Source organism: Cololabis saira, chromosome 10 (genome assembly GCF_033807715.1).
Source record: "Cololabis saira isolate AMF1-May2022 chromosome 10, fColSai1.1, whole genome shotgun sequence".
NCBI lineage: Eukaryota > Metazoa > Chordata > Actinopteri > Beloniformes > Belonidae > Cololabis > Cololabis saira.
In genome coordinates this window covers 31,796,602-31,816,311 of record NC_084596.1, presented here as the reverse complement: position 1 = coordinate 31,816,311, position 19,710 = coordinate 31,796,602, and the positions used below count along the sequence as shown (strand labels likewise).

Here is a 19,710-nt window from a genome sequence, read left to right as displayed (position 1 = left end):
AGTTTGGAGGGAGCGCTATGTAGAAGAACATACGGCGCACTTTCCCGCCGAGATTTTGTCCGCTCCCCCCACCCTGCGACTGGTTGAGCCCTCTTAATTGTGACTAAAAGTGAGAAAGGCTGTACTGAGGGGAACATAAGGAGACGACGGAGGCGCTTCAGCCAGGAAAGAAGTGCCGGGAGACAGATACCGTGTCTCTCTCATCCACACTCACACATACAGAGACCCTGCAGCCGCGCCCGGATCTCCTCCCACCACAGCTCCCTCTTCTCCTGCTATAGGTACGTGCTTCATCCATGCAATCTCTTTACACTCTGAAAAATGCAATGGACAGCGAAAAAAAGTAAAGGGAATTGTTGTTGTTATTATTCCTGTAAATGTATGCATTTGTAATTACTTTGGTGCTCCGTTCGGAGGATTCAGTGTCTTTTCAGCAGATTAACTTTTACCAAACGCTGAAAATGATTAAAAAAACATAATTTTGACAAAAAAATTAACATTTTGCTCACTATCCTCGTTTGAACATTTTGTTCAATTCAGGTAGTTAGTTTGAAGTCATAAAGAAGTGGAGCAGCTTGATAATTTGATCAAAGAAAGAACGATTATGTTGTTTCAGTTAACTAACCCCGTTTAATGCCTGTGTTTTCCATTTTCCAGCATGGCCAGTTCGAGTAAAGTGACTTTAATCTTGCTCATCTACGGAATCTTAATGCACTACAGCGTCTTCTGCACACCTATCGGACTAAGTTACCCTAAGATTAGGTACGTTTGTGCTTTATTCATCTATAGCTTAAATTGTTATGAGCTTACTATCACACGTTGCTGCTATCTGATTTAATCATATTGTTATCTAGACACCTGACTTTCTAGCCCCTGCGTAATTACGCGCAAAATAGGCGCGCTATTTTAAATAGCAGAGTATCAAATTGTCTTGTGCCGATTTCAAGACGCACAAGCGCAAGTCTTGTGTTGAAAATGGCTATGGAAATTGCACAGAGGTACATGTCCGGTGGGACAGTTCACAGAACTCCCCTTATTAAAAATGAGAGCGCATGCAGCAGTGGATAGCCCTGGGATGACGGTGGACTGGCGTCACAGAGAGGCGAGGCAAAGCGAATAGCAGAGCTCTATAGTTAAGATTTCTTCTTCTTTTTTTTTCTTCTGCGAAAAGAATTTGGGCGTGGTTCTTATTGAATGGGAAAAAAATCACAGCTATTTTAGAGAGCCTTTATGATATATATTTGAGTCCACGCCTACACTAAATATGGTCGTTTTCACACCCATTGTTTCGATTTTTCAATTATTAATGAGACTGTTGGCTGCGGATCATGAGCAGTGAACTTGAATTAAAAAACGATTTTATAGAGGGAAATATATATTTAAAGAAATGGAGAATAAAGGTGTGCGAATTTGAGATATTTAGGTTATAAATATTTTTGTTATTCTCTTAAATTGAAATAATTCGTTTTCTATTTTTATTATAAAACAGCCCCAGCATTTATTTAAAATTCATTTTCGATTTCTTCATTTATACTAATGCATTTTAACCTCCCACTGATTTTAAAGACACATTTTGGGAATTCTTTCACTGCTGCGTCCCACTCGCGCGCAGCTCAGATTTGTGATGGATGCTCCTCTCTGCCTCTTTTCCAGACTTGAAAACAACGCCTTCGATGAGGATGGCAATGCTCTGTCCGACATGGGCTTTGACAGCGACCAGATTGCTATACGAAGCCCGGCGTCCCTAAACGACGACGCCTACAGCCTGTACTACCCGCCAGAGAAGAGGTACGGTGTCACATCACGGCCGTGACGCCCTGAGCTGCAGTCCCTTTTAACAACTTCTTTGCTGTTTTGCGATAATGTTGGCTTGCTTTGTTTTCCCCAGAGTTCCTCATGCTATTTGTCTTCTATGTTATTTTATCACGGAGTAGCCTAAAATGTTGACTCAATGAATATAATAAGAAAAAGAAAAAAAAAGAAAAGAGATAAAAAAAAGGCTCCGATTTGATTGCACCTGCAGAGATTTTGGACCTGCGCATGCAACATCATAGGCTACTTTGGACCATTTTGTCCGCGCTTTTTTTTTGTTTTTATTTGATTTAATTTTAGTCACTGATGATCTATGTGTTTTCGCGTTTTATCATCTCAGACCAGAAAGGCATGCTGAGGAAGAATTAGATAGAGCCTTGAGGGAGATCCTGGGTCAGTTAACAGCGAGACATTATCTGCATTCTCTGCTGACTGTTCGTGCAGGGTAAGGGCATTTCTCTTCAGCGTTCACCTGCACTCATCATTACTTTTCTTTATGTTCAGGCTGCTTCCTGTCCTTTTATGTGCGTAATTATTATTTTGGTTTATATTTGAGTCCCCTTTACATAAAAAAAATCTTGATTTTGTCATCGCATATATTGTTTTAATGCTTTTGTCGTGCTCTCTGTTCACAATAAAGCTCAGTTCCTGTGACTAAAATATGCTGCGAGGCAGCCATTAATTAATGATTTCACTGTTTGAATTCACGCTAACGAGGAATCCTGCGTCAGAATATCCAGTTGGCTATAAATGAATAATTTATAACTTTCCTCAAATGCCCAAAACGGTTTCTTTTATCCTCTTGTATCCGTGCTCTTTTTACTCAACGAAAAAAAAAAAAAAAGGAAAAATGATGAAAGGCCCGTGAACCCCACATTATTGGCGATGGCAGGAAACTTTGCAAGCTGATGTCACATAAAAAAGGAAACGGATGTGTAAATTAATGCTGTCGCCACTGTTCTTATTTTGTTCTCCAGTGACGACGACAACAGCATGGAGGAAGAGTCGGAGCCCTTATCCAAGAGACATTCAGATGGGATCTTCACTGACAGCTACAGCCGCTATAGAAAGCAGATGGCCGTGCAGAAATACCTGGCAGCGGTTCTGGGTAGAAGGTACAGACAGAGAGTTAGGAACAAAGGACGTCGACTTGCTTATTTGTAGCGTTGTTAAACTGCCCTCTTGTGTAAATACATCCAGTCGTTAAATCAAAGTCATTCAGATATATCTGACCAACCAGTGGATTGCGCCTGTGTTCTTTCAACATGTATTTATGTATCAAGTAAAGCCATTAAAATGAATATTTTACTAATAATATCGTTTTTTTTTCTTTTTGTACAAAAGCACTTGATACTGCTCAGTTATACTTTGTGGACCAATATTTATTTTCATGTTAAGATGTTGAAAATAAAACAAAATGATTGAAAAAAATGAAGAAACCATAAAAAAAAAAGATAGATGTGCACCTGCAACTTACGCGCTTGAAATCTTAAAAAGTCATCTACATATGCAGAAAATAAATAGATTTTAAAAAGACAATCAAAGTATTGAATGTTATACTTATTTTTGTAACCAACGTTCTATTTTTTTAGTGTTTCTTTTTTTTTGTTTCGTTATTTTGTTTTAATGTCCAAACAGGCCCAAAGAAGCAGTGAGCATGCTCTGTGAGGCATATCTGGCTTTTCTCAAAACGATCCACTTGTTTCCACGTTTACTTTAATGGGATCTGTGGGTTTGATTAGCTTGTTGCCCTTCCAAGGGGAAGTTAGGTGGCCACTTATTGGATAGCCTTTTCCTTGATGGATACCTGCCTGGCTTACTGGTCATTCATACAACTGATGGGAAAGTAGAACAGGTCTTTTGAACAGAAAAGACCTCTGCAGGCTCCTGCAGGGGAGTCACAGCCTTTACTGAGGATAATGTTGCTGACAGTATGCGGTAAACACTGCTTGCTCACTTGCCTCAAAGTCATTTATAGTAGGACATCCTTCATCCTCAACAGGGCTGTGTAAGGAATGCTCCATGTGTGAATGAGAATGTGTGCGTGGTATTTGGAATAATGTGCTTCATCTGTTGATTGTATTTGGGCAGTGCTGCAAATACTCACAGAGGACCAAGAAAAAAAGAAAAAAAAAGCAGGAAATGAAGCAGAAAGTATAGCATCATAGTCACAGTTGGGAATGTTTATCTTTCTAGCGCATGTGAAGCTGAAACCGTTCAGATTTTTGCTTGCAAGCTGCATGCAATTGTGCTCCTTTTTTTTAATTTATTTCTCGCCATTTGTGAGGTGGGCTATTTCAGCACCACTTCCCTTCAGATGTTTTGTGACAGAAATGTAAACAAGGAGGGCCAGAAGTGGTAGAAACTGGTACTGCACTTACTTGTTGAATTTGTACCTCCCCTGCTGCTGTAACTGTGGATATATTAGGAGGCCAGACCCATTTGTTGGCTGATAGTCTTTTTTCTTCATCCAAGTGGCCGTGCGAGTTTGTTGATTTGATAGCACTGTGGTTCAGCCGTTAATTAAAAGCTGATCTGTGTAGCAGGGATGTGAGAAAGAGGGAGAGGAGAGAGTTTGAGCATGATAGAGGAGGGCTAAGTTGGCTGTTGCATAAGAGGCAGATTACAACGCCCACTCGCCAGAGAAGGCGTGTCACAAGTCAGTGTGGAGGCAAAAAAGAGGCGAGAGCACGTTGATGTTGCCTCGTCTGATAAGAAGAATATCAGATGTTGAAATCCCCCTCACTAAGATTTCAGTAGGAGGTGTGAAGCTGGATGGGTTTCCCGCTCACTCTGGAGCAGAGGGGGGAATTAAATTCTGTCCTCCACCAGAGGGATATTTCTTCTGACTTTTATTAGAGAAATATCTTATGTATTTATTCAATATTATGCAAATGCAGCTTTATGCACCACTGCAATTGAATCAGCAGCCTGTGTTCACCCATAGAAACTATCAATACGCTCTTTCTTCAATCTGGCTTTAACCCACAGGCTTCTAGTGAACGTGTGGATGTAGATGTCTGCAAACTGTGTTCGTGTGTTCAGTATCCGTGCGTGCGGGTGAGCGGCTGAATGTAAAAACGTGGAGGTGGAAACAGCTTTTGGCTTTGGTGCCTTGCTTTGACGTGAGAAAAAAAAAAATACAAAAAAAAAATTAAATAAAGATTATAAAAAATTCGCCACAAGTAACAGATGGCAAATTTCAGTGGCCCTACAATGCTGCAGTCCATTAGCTTACATTGAAAGTTCCTTTTACTCTGTTTAATCGCTCAGCGTAGTCCGCCCCAAGAGTAGTAGAATTAGGCTTTCTTTTAAAGCATGGCCCATGATTTGTTGAGTAGACACTAGACAAGAATAGGATGTATATGTTGGTGAAGCAGGTGATGCGTGTGTGTGCGTGTGTGTGTGTGTGTGTGTGTGTGGGCATGAGTTTGGGGTGTTCAGTGTCTGTGAGAGTTGTGATCAATGACCAGTGTTTGTTATTGTTGACTATGAGGTGTTGTTGATTATTTTGACATTAGTGAGTAATTTATTAATACTGATAATAAAAAAAAGCCCCCGTATATTATTTACAAATTTGTGCATCACTATCTAGAATAAAAGGGTTTCAGAGCATAACAGAAATGTTGTTGAGTTATTAGACAATGCCTGTTGTTGAGAGTTCTGAAAGCGCCAAACGCCTTACTTCAATGTGTACTCTCTTATCTATTTGAATACAATGTGTTTTCAAAGTGAACCTTAGTATAAGTGGCGTCGTTATACACACAGAAGTCCTTATATGGGGTCTTACATTTCTCAATGTCATGAAAGTGTTGTAAGATTTGTATGAATAAATTTTTGTAAACAACAACATTTTCCAATCAATGTCTAATCTTTGAAACACATCATTTAAAAAAAAAGAGCACACAAAGAGCAAAGAAAGTGGTGTTAAGTCACATAGATCATTTGTTTTCAGATTATAACAGAATCAAGAGGTTTAGCTTTCATGATCACCAAAGGGGCCACATATTTCTCTGAGTGTAACAAACACAAACACAGTAACATCACAGTGTAATCTCTAGTGTTAAGTGACTTTCACAAATAAAACGATAAATGAGACCAACAATCACTGGTGTACTGGGTGGGGCCTTTCTAACCTATAAATGAAATATTTATATTCCATCAGAAGCAAAAAGTAAAGTAGAAGATGATCTGGGGCTTTTCTACTGATCAACCCCCACAACAGAACTGCACTTTTGGTCATGTTGAAGCAATTCTAGATGTAATTCATAAAAGCAAGAAAGGACTGAGTACTAATATATAATCAAAGTTGGAATTCACACCCAAGAGCCACCGAGCATCTTCAAGAAACTCGTCAACAAAAGCTGTGAGTCGGGACTGAGCAGGGGAGCTGGTGGAGAGCCTCCCTCCTGCTGGAACAGCGTGTTTTTCTCCTCGCTCCACACTCGGCCTTGGAAGTGCAGCTGCGTCCCGCGGGATGAGGAGGATGGGTGTGGCAACGAATTGTGTGTGATCTGATCCTCATCAGCCAGCAGGGGCATGAGCATGAAAGTATGTGTGAATGTGTGTGCATGTGAGTGTGTGTGTGTGTGTGTGTGTGTGTGTGTGCACATGCAGCAGAGCTCAACTAACCCAATCAGAGAAATGTTGCATGGCAACGGTCCACAAAGGGACATGGCTGTGTATACGTGCGTCAAGTGTGTTTGCATGTGCGACAAGGGAGCGACGTGGGGAGATTTTGAATGTGAATGTGTTTTTGAGTGTTTTTGGCTATTTGTGTGCTCAACACATGCAGAGATTGGACGAGCTGTGCGTTGGAATGGCGCCGAGCATCACACCTTCCACTTGTGTGTTCACACAGCCATCAGAACAGAAGAAATGTAGAGGAAGTGTACGCTGTACGTCTGTCACATCCACTGTAATAACGCCAGCAGTCACTGGCACAGAGGAGCACAGGTGAGAAATATGATTAATGAAATTCAACTAAATGAATTAGCCATGAAAAATTGCCACACACACACACCCACACACACACAGACATATATATCTCTTTTTCTTCCCTGAGGATGCTGATTCATGGGAGTTGTTTTGTTGCCATGAAAAGCCTGACAGATTGTCCGAGTCTGAGCAACCTGTGTGAAATATAGGTTGTCTCCATTCTTTATTTATACCCCCCCAGCTCACTCTTCAGCTGTCATAAAGAAAAGCCGGCTTGTTCAGCCTGACAAGCAGCAATTTCTGAGCTTTCTACTGCATACATTTCTGCTTTCACAAAGGATGTGAGCGTATAGCCACTGAGCCAGGTGGAAAGTACAGAAAAGCCAAACAAAACAAGGAAATGTATTCATAAACAAATTGGAATTCATATGCAAGCTCTCATATGCCCACAAGTGGATATTGAGACAAATGCTCCAATTTGTTTGCACAGCAGTGGACTGCACATGAGAGGCCACCCTCAACTAATTTGTACATAACGTACATTAATGTCTGAATCAATAAAAGATGCCTCCTCCCTCCACTTAGCACTGCATCACCTCTCCTCTGTGGCATGCATCACTCCACTTCTCATCTCCACAATCAGCCTCTCCGAGACGTTTTACAATTGATCTTGATCTTTAAGGAGGAGTTGTTTCTGCTTGGAAGAAGAAAGAGTTGGGTAAAATTCAAGCTTTTAGCTGACTCTAGATGCAGCTTGGAGTGATACACAGCTCTTAATAATCCTCCCTGTGCCTCCAGACACGTCTTAATCGTGTGTGAAGTGTTAAAGGGGGGGAGGGGAGAGGTTGGGTTCAGGGCTTTTCCAGTGAGGATTCCCACATCCGCCTCCAGCGCCGCGGCCACACCCATCTCTCTTTGTCACCGTGTGTTTGATGAGCATGTAAAGCCAGAAGTGTGCACGCATGAGTAATACGGATATATTGCCTGGGGTCGAGGGGATTATTTACCAACAGACTAAACACCGCTCCCTCCTTCTCCACCCAAATCTCTCTTGGATTGTCAGGGTTAAGAATACAGGACTCACCAGAGACCCAGACACAACAACACAACAGTGATGCAATCATCCTCCCACTCCACCCACCCCTGTATTTCCCCTGATGAATAATTCAATGGTCAGTTTTTATTTTTCTGGGGGATGGGTGGGAGGTGTTTAGGACAGGTTGCAGTCTGGATATTCCTGCAATAAAATCTTGATTATGGCAGCCATGGAGCTACCATTTACCAATTTCCCTCTCTTCCAAATCCCATCCCGTGGAGGAGGCTGTCACATCTGAGCAGGAGCCACTCTGCGGTGAACAGCAGCCCCTCTGAGACATGGCACAAGGTAGAGAGGGAAAGTGAGAAGGAGAAGAGACGGGGAGGGAGAAAACAGATGTGGACAGACCACTGACATGGACCACTGATGGTGAGATACTTCTGGCTCAGGGGGAAACACTTCACCTGTGCTGCTTGAGGAATCATAGGCAGCCACAACTCACTTAGGGGGATATTTAACCTGGAAGGACACTGAATAAATACAAATTTCTCCATGACTGGATTGCATATACTGTATGTGCCTCTCCCAAGGCGAAGGATAATGGAAAATCAAGCTACAAGTTAAGTCATTTTGTAGTAAAAGGAAATAGAAATCACACAAGATGGTACAAATAACTTGCATTTATTAGATACGGAGGTCAGAAATTGCTGTTTTTCCAAATCTGATCTCTACGAGATGTTGCTCTTTGGTGTTGATGTAGCAATATTCCACAGTGCAATGCTGGATATTCCATTATATATCCTATTATATATATATCCTATTAAAATGAGAGCACCAAGGCAGGGCCAAATGGTTGTATGGTAATCAAAATCCAAATCCCTGTTTAAATGTTCTGATTTATTTCTTTATTTATTCATGTTTTTCCTTTTTTTTTCTTTTGGAGATGATTTGGTGGTCATTATTCAATTTATATAAATAGGAAACCCTATACAGCCCAAATGTAGGAAGAGGCCCAATAATATTCATTATGCATCATTATTAAAAATACTTTTGCAATTCTCAGGCAAGTACTTTAAACTTTAGGGTCACAACTCTTATTTAACATGGTCGCACCAACTGTAGACTGGTAGACTATAAGTTGCAGATGACATTTACCACATGGGTCCAGACTATTGGGTCCAGAAAGCCACTCACATTTGGGAAGATGTCTTACAAACTTACAACATGTTTGACAAATCACCTGGAAACTAAGCAACAGCTTATCTGCAACATGCTTAATTAAAACAAATAACACAGGCTTACCAAGCATTGCTTTTATTTCCGAAGGTGAATTTCCCCCCTCTCTATCGTTGGTACCAGCCGCCTGTGGACCAGTCGAAGTATCTAATATTTCTGGAAAAACTGTCTCTGACACTTCATATCGCAAAATATGGTCTTTTTTTTAACAACCTTGTACTATACAATTATACAAATACCGCAAGAAAACAATCAAATAAAACAGTTATTTAGTAAAAAGCATCAGTACTGGAGGAATTAAATGCTCACTCTAATCAGCCTTTGAGACGGCAGAGAAAAAAAACAATCATTAAATAAATTGCAACCTCAAATAAGAAAAACTTGTTAAAGTCAGAACGTGAATATAAAAAATAGAATAAAACGAAATAAAGCAGTAAATCTTAAATGTATGCATTTTGTTTCTTTGCAGACAGTAAGATGCCAATATATCGGATGTTTCATCTAGTTAATGTTGCTTCATTTGCTATAGGACATTTTTTTACTGCCTTTTTGGCTTGTAACACACTGCAGAAAAACTTTCCGAGGGGGAGTTTATGTCAAGTAATTAGGTGAAAAGAAATGTGATTTCAGTCAGACAACTCACGCTGTAAGTTTGCAACACTTTAATTATAACACATATTTGGCTTTGGCGTTTATGCTCCATTCAAGCTTGTTTATCAGGCTTACACATAAATACAGGGGTGTAGGACTACCCCAGGGTGCAGGCGGGATTGACAGCGAGCTTGGTAGGTTAGACATCCAAGAATGCATACTCCTTGGTCCTTAAATAGGCCAAAGAACAAATTGAGTAATTGGAATGAAACATTCAGAGGGGTGAATAAGCAGGCGCATGCACTGCAGAGATTGCCTCCCTGAAATAACTCTTGGGGTCGTATCATATTATTTTATCGGGCGTCTTGGATTCAGAAGCCTAAGGTACTTCTGTTCAGAGGAGGTGTTGACATCTCAGGGTTTGCAGCTGAATCATGTGTTGTACAGATTAATCAGTATTCCACATCTTTATTGCAAGAAAGGGATTTCGTCTGATCCTGACCAAAGGTGAAGAGAAGCACCTTCACTGTTGTCAGCAACAAGTGCAGAAGCCAGGCTCTCTGTCATGCTGTCAGTGTGTTTGACAAAGGTCATGTTCACCTCAGTGATGGCAGCTTTAATGCAGAAGAGAACACTGACATTTTACAGAAATGTTAGCTGCCTTCAAGACAGCATCTTTTACCAGGAGATTCCTGCATTTTTCCAAGAAAAAAACACATTCTGGGCTAAAGGTATACCTGAGGAAGGCTGCTGTGGCTTGCCTGCAATCACAACCTTCCACTGCTGCACACTTTAAGATATGTTTTCAGGAAGAGAAGGAAAAAATAAGGTTTATAAGTATATACAAAACAACTGTGAACACTATAATGGTGTAAAAAGAATAAAGGAAAAGTCACATTAAAGATGTTACTGCAGGTCAAGAATCTAAAAGGAAATGACTAGTACTAGTAACATTTGAAGCATCTGTGCAAAGCGCAATATATAAAGATACAAATACAGGTTAATAATACAATTCACTTGGATTAATGACTCTGTTTATCTATTGCACATAAGTGCACTAAGGGGTCTCCATTTAGGCCTACTTTAGGTCTCCACCAGTGTAATTATCAGACTCTTTTGCTCTTTAATCTTCCCTGATGTTTAGCACTGTTGCTTGCTGTGTTTGCTGCGTGCTGCAGGACACGTCACATGACCTGTAACTTTCACTGCTTGATGAATGTCATATTGATGTCACAGTGGGAGGTAAAAGCAAAAAAGCTTAGCGTAAAAATATTGGAATGTTACATTGAGCCAAGAGCTGCTGCAGATTCAGGCACCTTTTAGTTTTTTTAGTTGAAGAAATCAAACTGAAAGATAATTTGAAGAATTCTTATACTTCACAACCTCGTCTCTCAACAAAATGTGTAGTGGCACCGGTGCACATGCAACAGTTTAAGTTTCTAAAAATGCACAATTACTGAGTTTTATGACAAAAATGGAGCTTGCAGTCTTAGGGTGTACAAGTTTGATATCTCCTTACGCAATAATGAAGACCTCAGACCTCAAGTTTGACCTCCAAACCACACAATATTTCCCAACGTCTTTTCAAGTCATTCACTCTTCATGATGATGAATGTGTAGGTTTAGAATTAATAACCATAATTATGGTTCCCTTTATGTCAAAAAGTTCATGAACCAACGGGATTACTGCCCGCCTGCCACAGTGATGGATACATTTCAAAATCTATCAGCAACTCTTTTTTGTTTGTTTTTACCAGCTACTTTTCTACCGGCTCTAACATTCAAATGAAATCCATTAGCTCAATGAGATGTTTTATGTTTTATAAGATTATAACAAAAAGGAAAACGTACTCGCATCGCTGTTTGTGTGTGTTGGCATCTCTTAACAGGACGGCCATGTTCTCCACCTACACACTCTTCAGAGTTCCAACTCCCCTCACAGCAGCCGTTTCATTGTGCTCTGACTTTCTCCTGGTCAATTTTCCTGAGGTTATAGCATTTGGATGACTCATGGTCTTCAAGTACTCCCAACAAGCCGCAGGATTTGGTGATATTAGACATTCCCCTCTTTTCATGAAGAAAAAAAAATCTTCAAATGATGCTGCCCTATAGCGTGTCTCCTTGGATTTTGTTGGCTCTGCACATCTTTTAGGGGGCAACAGACAGTGGGCATGTTTTCTCTGAGAATCCTGTAACACTTTGTTAATGCTTCATTCAAAATATCAACAGATTTTGACATTATCCAGAAATCCTATACCTTGCCTTGCCTTTAAGAAGGATTAACTGGCACATGTTTTATTGTTGAAAGTGTTGGCCAGTTTTGAGCATTGGTTGTACAGAGGCAGCTGCTCTCTGTGCTTACCATGAATGCCTTCCACCAGAGTCCTTAACCAGAAAGCCGTCTGGCTGTTCTGGCCTACTTTCACCTCTTATTGTGCCTCATGTGAAATGTTAGGGTGAACCAAACAGACTAAATCTCCAGTGTGGAATGCCAAAATAATTATTTACCTAACTAATTATTTCATGCAGCGAAGTGCTGCTACAGAAAATCAGCCACGTTTAGCAGGTGATGGGTGGTAGCTTCCGTTCCTAGTACCAATAACATGTTTTCTGGTGTGGATGGCCTCAACTACAGTCATGTTAGATACATTTGTACATAAATACATGGAAACATTTCAGAAAACAACCTTAAAAGCCAAGTCGAAGGCATTAGCTCAGGCATGATAATTCATAAGGATTTACTAATAACACCCTCAGTTTAATGGTATTTCCATCACGTTTCACGTCTGTGGAAGTTCATCAAAAGAGGCTACCAGCGCGCAATTTGTTCACACATATTTTCTAAAGCAGACTTACCCTCAGTACCTCCATTCCACTTAGTTAATGGTAAGAAAAATCCCTGGAGTTCCAGGCTCAGCGCTGCCTAACATCAAACACAGTTCTTTAAAGCTGTCTTCTCTCAGCGTGGTTTTGCCAAAAGTCTTAAACAAAGAACTGTAGGTTCCCTCATGCGTTTCAATATTCCTGTGGCGAACAGTGGCAGTGAGGGTGTGCTGCAGGAGGAGAACCTGCTGCTTTACGGGATGTGGTGTACCAGGAAGTCATTATGGGGCTGTAAACATATTGAGTGGTCATCTCAGCTATTTCCTTTTTGCTTGTGTGTTTGTCATACACACCAGCAATCTGAGCGTCACGTTGACTGAACGGAGTTAAGTGTGAGGCGAAAAAACACTTTACATTAGTACCTTCTTCAGTACTACGTAGGTCCTTCAGTCACAGAGCCCATCTTGCTTTGGGCAAGGTTGTGCAAACACTCAATTATGTATCGTACGTGAAGCAGATGAGTGTGCAACCCCTCCCCCCCAAACCGATATTCACTCTCAGTCGTTTCCAAACTGTGTTCCATCATGTCTCTAAGGTGGGAGAAATTTCCCTGAGCGAGATGAGTGTTAATGAATGGTAAACACTGGAAAGCAAAGACAAAGATGTTTGTCAAGTCCAGGCTTCACTGCTATTTGCTTGTGTGAGTCAAATTTGCACACTCACTTATGGTTTGTGGTGATGTTATCTTTCCTCGCTCCTTTTAATCAAATGCAACCTGACCACGTGTGTCTGAGAGGATGTACGGGTGCGGGGAGAAATGCCATCATAAAATGTCATCAAAGTATTGGTAAAGACAAAGACATTAGGTAGGGCTGCTTCAACATGAACAAATCCAGACTTTGAGCTGTTTTTATTCTGGTCTACAGCTGACAAAAATCCAGTTAAGACCATGACAACATCTGAAGATCTTTTACCCATAAAACAGATTCTTCTTTTAATGATCACCGTTGGAAAGTGCATATTCTCCTTCTTCATTCTTATGAACCGCTAATACTTGCAAGCATTCACATGCAGAGATCCTAGAAATACTGGAGCGTTATCCCTAGCCTTCTCTGTAAAAGTAAGTGTTCGCTTTCAGCTGACGCACAAAGAAGCTACAGGCTTTTCCCACCTTTTTACACACATTCAAAATAAAAAGAACTGCCTGTCAGTGAGCAACACACCACTCTTTGGGAATTGTCTCTGGCAGGTCTATAAAAAAAGAAAAAGGAAAAAAAAAAAGCCGATAAGGAGAGACATGAGAGTGGGAAACACAGTGAGGTGATGCAACCAACCAGGCTCTTCATTCACACCTGCGAGCGGCATCCTGTGCTCCCGTGGGTTCAGCATCCGAATCGCACCATCAAGTTTTTCTCTTCTTCGCAGTTGGAGGGCTTCCCTTCAACTTGGCTGCTTGTTACAGTGATTGACACACTGCTCAAACAGCCATGCTCCTGAACCAGCAGTCCACGAAGTTAACATTTTATGTTTAGTTCTGTGATGGACTGATATGGCGCAACATGTCAGCCCGTGCCCTAAACCTGGCGCTCATCAATATATCTAATGACAGACAGAGTATTCTGAAATTGTAGCTGCACAGTTCTGACAGGCGTTTACTACAGGTGTTGATGGATGTCGGCTACAATACAGATGTTTTGTGGCCAGTTTATGGTGTTTTTTGAAAGTGTAAGTACAAATAGAATGGAGGAACATGCTATTTCCAGTGTCTTTCATTTTTCATTGTTGCTATGACAGCTGTATCTGTGCATTGCATTATGGGATACAATATATGATGTAGACTGGTCAGTTGGGTACTGTAAAGTTTTTCCCAAAGTAAAACAATATTTTGTTATTTTTTCCACACAACATTTCGGTAAATTTCCTCATGCACTCATAATGTTTTAGTTTTGGTTTTGGAACCAGCCAGTGGCCAGATGTCTGTATATCTGTTAACTGAGATCTGGTTGCTGTGGAAGCCATAACAGTACAGCAAGCTCACTCTGATAATTCAAGAACCATTATTTGACTTTCGTCACATCGTCTTGTTATAGTGACATTGTGACCAGAATGAGATAAAAAAGAAAAAAAAAAAAAGAATGAGATTCAAATGGTAACCATCAAGTGTCAAGCAGGCTGTGGTGTTTAAATGATGCTGAATTGGCACCATGACTACATAAAAAGTACTGGAAAACCCTCTGTGATGTCATACATACATACCTACTTTTTGGGATCACATGACAGCGTCACCTTGGTCAGAACTGGTCAAGCTGGGTCCCAACTGAGGTGTGGGCTAATGGCACTTTTCCACTAGTCTCGGCTCCGTCCGGCTCGGCTCGGCGCGGCTCGGCTCCACCCGTGTGTTTTTCCACAGCCAGGGGAGAAGTCGGGGGGTGGGGGGGGGGTGAATCTGCTGTGACGTACTCGATTGCGCAACACCTTTGTTTGAAAAAAACAGCAGAGTTGGATCACCAAACACCTTTGTTTGAAAAAAACAGCAGAGTTGGATCACCAAACAGACGTTTGCGCTGTATAATAAAATCGCCGCGAGCTGCAAGTCGCCTCGCGCTGACTCCCGCTTCCTGATTCAAACGTTTGACGTCCCCGCCCCCCGACCAATCGGTGACGAGGAGGGTGGTGACGTCAGAAATAGTCCCGGCTCAGCCCGCTATAAAACCTCGCTGAAATGGTTACAGAAAAATGTATCGACTTGGAGCGGCTCTACCCGTCTCAGCCCTAATGCAAAAGCGCAAAACGGGTAGAACCGAGCTGAGGTGATACTAATGCAAAAGCGCCATATGTTGTTACAAAGCAAAGCCCAGGCTGCATGCTGCTTATCTGAGCTTTATCATTGGCCAATTTACAGCCAGTTGCAGTAGTCTGTTAATACAAAGTAACAACACAACAAAATCTATTGTGGATAAAATCAAAATGACTATTTTTTTAAATTTACAAATTAAAAAAAAAATATAAATCTAAAATAATAGATAAATATAGAACACTAATATAAATTATCTTCATATTAAACTGTCTAAATAATGCAACTTTCCTCCTGCAGCTGTCCTCAATCGTGAGTGACCAAATTTATTTTCTTCTCTTCTTTGTTCATTTTCTTTGTTCATTTTCTTTGTTTTGTTCGTTCGTTTCGTTTTTTTCTTATTAGTATCTTTTTGCCTTTTGTTGAAAAGGATAGGCAAAATAAGCCATGAGGCTTCAGCCTATACCTTTTTGGTCAAAAAAAAAAAAAAAAGGAAATGTGTACATACATATATATATATATATATATATATTTATACCTGTGTGTATACATATACAGTGTGTATATGCAAACATCTTAAAATGTAAATGACCAAAACAAAATAAACTAAACTAAAAAAAACTAAACTATGCACTGTTAGGTCGTTGACTCCTTAGAAGTAAAGACAGAGCTAGTCATTAAGTCGCTAAAGTGATGACAGCTATCCTTAAACTAACCAGGTGTCACTCAAACAGCCATAGATGTGCAAAAATGTGTGGCTTTATATAATTTAACCTGATTAGATACATTAAAGTTCACCAATGCAGTTGTCATGGATATAAAATGTTGCTAAGAAGAACAAAGAGGCTGTCTTTATTTCTGCTGCAAAGTTGCAGCATTTGGTCCAAATTCAGTTGATCAAGTCTCAACTGATGAGCCTCTGTGAACTGTAGCCTCAGGTTCTTTGGTCTTATAGTGGTCAGGAGCGGCACCTGGTGTGGTCTTCTGCTGCTGCATTTCAGAGTTGCTCCTCTGCATATTTGAGTTACAAAGGGTTGTCACTTGAGTTACTGCTGTCTTTCCATCACCTCAAACCAGGCTGACCCTTGTCTTTGGCCTCTGGAACCAACAAGGCACTTTGGCTCAGAAAACTGCAACTCACTGGATTTTTTTTTCTCTCTTAAACCAGTCTCTGTAAATGCCAGAGGTCATTGTGTATGAAAATGTCTGTGGATCAGCAGTTTCTCAACTTAGACCAGTCACTGATGCTCCATTTGAACTTCAGCAGGTCGAACTGGAGATATATCTAAGGCCTTGAGCTTTGTCTGAGTGGATAAGTGCGTCAGCAAGCGGGTGAACAGGTATATCCAGGAAAGTGGTCGACAGTGTTTAAAATAGAAGTTTTTGAGTTGTGGTAGCATTTTCCTATATAAGCTCACCACATGAAAGAATACACTTAATAAGTGATGATGACCTCGCTGAAGCACTGTGTCATTTGTTGTGTTGTTGCAACGGCTCACATATGCTTGTTTGGAGGCCCGGCAGTATCTGCTAGTTCAGAGAAATCATCTTGTTGGCACGCAGTTATTTCGGAGAAATGGAGTGAAACAACATGGCAATGACAACACAGCACCAAATATGTCTCATGAAAGAAACAAACGCTGGGGATATAGTTCCATGAGCCTATTTTAGTAATTGGTGTTAGGCAGCGGAGGTAGAGATAATGAACATTAATGGAAGGGATGTTTCACTTAAAAGTTCCTTACAAGAACTTCATGAATCCGTGACACCAGGTCTACATCTACTTTATGCAGGACCGAGTTGAAAAGTAGGTGAAGCAGAATTTACATCCTGCCATGCAGCAGGTTACACAGCACTGTATCTATTTTAAGTCATAACTAATTTTTCAGTGCTAAAATGGTGTATAACAAATTCAAGTCATTAACACATTTTTCTTCCACTTGGCATGCATCCTACGCATGTGTTGAACTGACAGCTGACAAAACTTGAAAAAAAATAATCAAGGAAAAGATTCATGTCTTCAGAAGAGATGAAAAATGTATAAGGACTATAAATACTTGCTATAAATACGGTAAGCAGAATGCCTCCTGACAGTGAGTTCAGAGTGCTAGCTAGGAGGTTTTCTCATTGTCTCTCAGCAGGATTGAAAACCACATGGCTTTACAGATGGTCTGTTTACAAAGCAAATTTCTTTGGCTAAATTACTTGTAGCTATAAAACTGGAGGTGGACGTTTGTTGTGATTAATAAGGCCCACTCTCAAGATTTTGACAGGTAACATCTGCATGCCTCAACCTGCCAACGCAGCTTGGCCTGTGAGTTGCAAATCGTGGAGCCGTGTTGGAGAAATTATTAATTGTAGAGAAAAGTCCTCTCTATCAAATTAACTATGAGTTGAAATCAGGTGCTAAGGCAACCGTGACTACACCTTGAAGTCAGGCTACTTTTATCTGCATCTAATTATGTAGATGATTACGAAAATCAGTGTTTCATTAAGCATTAGAACAAAGCAGAGCTTAATGAGCTTATTTTTAGAGGCCGTGCTTTGATTACTATTTTACTTCTTTGAAGAATAGATTTTTTAAAATGTCATTAAACAATAGTTGATGTTTTTCTTTTTAAAGTGACACATTATGCTGTACTGGTACAGGACTTTACTTTTGCTGAATCTGAAAGCAGTTAATGATACACCTGAGGGCGTGCGCTAATGACATCACATCTGTGATTAAGCTTCTCCTGCCAAACCCCCTGCCAATCTACCTTCGGGCTCACATCCCCGTCGTGCAGCTGACTGCGCAGTAACTGGACGCGTGCTGAGAAACAGCTGCCACTCACTCGAGCCTCGGAGGTGTCCGTCACAATGGCTCGCGGATCCAGAATTCTCTCCATCTGCTGCTGTTTTCTGGCGCGGCCGGGCCTATATCACTTCTGCTGTTTGGTGTGGGAGGTATCGTCACTGACTGACAGCAGCTTGTGAGCATGTTCAGAGCCATATGGGGAAAGACTGACTGTTGCATGTTGGCAAAAGGCACAACCATCAGTTTTTGAGTCATGCAGTAGAAAATGTGCTCGCTGCCAGACAGATGCCTTGTATGTCTTTATTTAGGATGTCAACGTACAGTTTTAAACCATGATTTGCAGGAAGAAATGATAAGTTATTTTCAATTTTTAACTGCAGAAGCAGATGTAGATAGCTTCTTTAATCATCATACAGTATGCCATGATTAAAGGAATAATAATAGCTAGAACCAGATGAACAAACCACTAAGTTAAGATTGAACAGTTCTGAAAATGACGACATGAAATGCATAAAGGTATCACAAGAACAGGACTTGTGGTTTCAGGTTGTCAATATTTATTTTTTATTTTTTTGCAACACATGACTTCATAACGTCCTGTTATCCACAATATAAAAGTCAGATTGTGACCTATTGTGCCATGGATGTCCGTCTGCAGTCTCAGACTCCCACAGCTCCAGCTGGAGGAAGTTTCTGACGTTGCCTCAATCATTGATGTCTGGATGTAACTCTGGTTGCTGTATAGGCATTGTGAGCAAGTCTTATTCTGTTACAGTGTGTTAAATTTTATATTTGTATTCCACAGGGTCATTCTCATCAGGAAAGCTACACCAAGTAGAGCAATCTCTTGTTCGAGTCGCCGTGACATGGTTAGGGAGGTGCAGGTGATGCTACAGCAAAGGTTTAAAGTAGCATCTTAACCTGTGAGATGATTCCTCAAAAGAGGCTCCAGTAAATGTTGAGATATTTGGAGGTTTTATTTCACCAATGTGTCTTTTAACAACTGTTTCAGATTTATCCACCGGCAGTTTTTACCACTTGAGGAATATTTTGAAATCAAGAAGGTTGATGGGAGCCCTGTTGCCTACATAAGTGATTATTGTTTTTTTGTTTTGACACTTAAAGGAGCATGAGGCTCCTTTTAAGAAATGAGACTCTCTAGCGCCACCCTTCACCACGGCGGCCGTCGGGGGTACTGCAGCCAACAGCGAAGCTGGCACGGGAGAACGGGGAGAACGCGCATGCAGCATCATGTGACGTCACATCCGCAGGACAGCGCGGGAAATTCCGGCCCGAATTGCAGCACATTTTGCAGCACACAGCCTGTTCAAGGCAAAGGAGAGATACACTAGAGGGCTCATTCTTTTGGGTTTGGAACGCTTCATCTGACATTATTACTAGAAAACTTAAAACATACAAATTTTTTTCATAAATCCTGCCTCAATCCGGCCTCAAGCTCCTTTAATTAATCATTTGTTATCACTGTGTGCAGATAATTTCTGATAATATCAGCAAAAATGCTTCATAAAAAAACAGACAGATAGTGTTTGAAAAGCAACTGGAGACGTTTTTATTCAGACAGGTTGTTGGTTATTGGGCTAGCCATCCCATTCACGTCACAAAAATGATCTCTTCTAAAATAGGTGTTGTACCCCTCGCATTCACAACTATTTCCTCTGGTAT

At 40.8% G+C, this 19,710-nt stretch overlaps 1 protein-coding gene across 2 annotated transcripts; it reads left to right on the top strand.

Moving 5' to 3' along the window:
* On the top strand, positions 1 to 4,521 carry adcyap1b (adenylate cyclase activating polypeptide 1b). Of its 2 annotated transcripts, XM_061732560.1 has the most exons (5): positions 1 to 281; positions 658 to 762; positions 1,654 to 1,788; positions 2,153 to 2,257; positions 2,790 to 4,521. In XM_061732560.1, the coding sequence occupies exons 2-5, from the start codon at positions 659 to 661 to the stop codon at positions 2,974 to 2,976; spliced, it is 531 nt and encodes a 176-aa protein (XP_061588544.1). In that variant the 5' UTR covers positions 1 to 281; position 658; the 3' UTR covers positions 2,977 to 4,521. The 2 variants fall into 2 exon arrangements, with proteins under 2 accessions (XP_061588544.1, XP_061588545.1); XM_061732561.1 differs by lacking the exon at positions 2,153 to 2,257.
* Positions 4,522 to 19,710: the final 15,189 nt, after the last annotated feature.

Excerpts from the sequence above, each read along its gene's own strand:
- adcyap1b (XM_061732560.1), top strand. The coding sequence starts at position 659 with ATGGCCAGTTCGAGTAAAGTGACTTTAATCTTGCTCATCTACGGAATC. Across the intron at positions 763-1,653 it reads CTAAGTTACCCTAAGATTAG|ACTTGAAAACAACGCCTTCG; the intron begins GTACGTTTGTGC and ends CCTCTTTTCCAG. Across the intron at positions 1,789-2,152 it reads TACTACCCGCCAGAGAAGAG|ACCAGAAAGGCATGCTGAGG; the intron begins GTACGGTGTCAC and ends TTATCATCTCAG.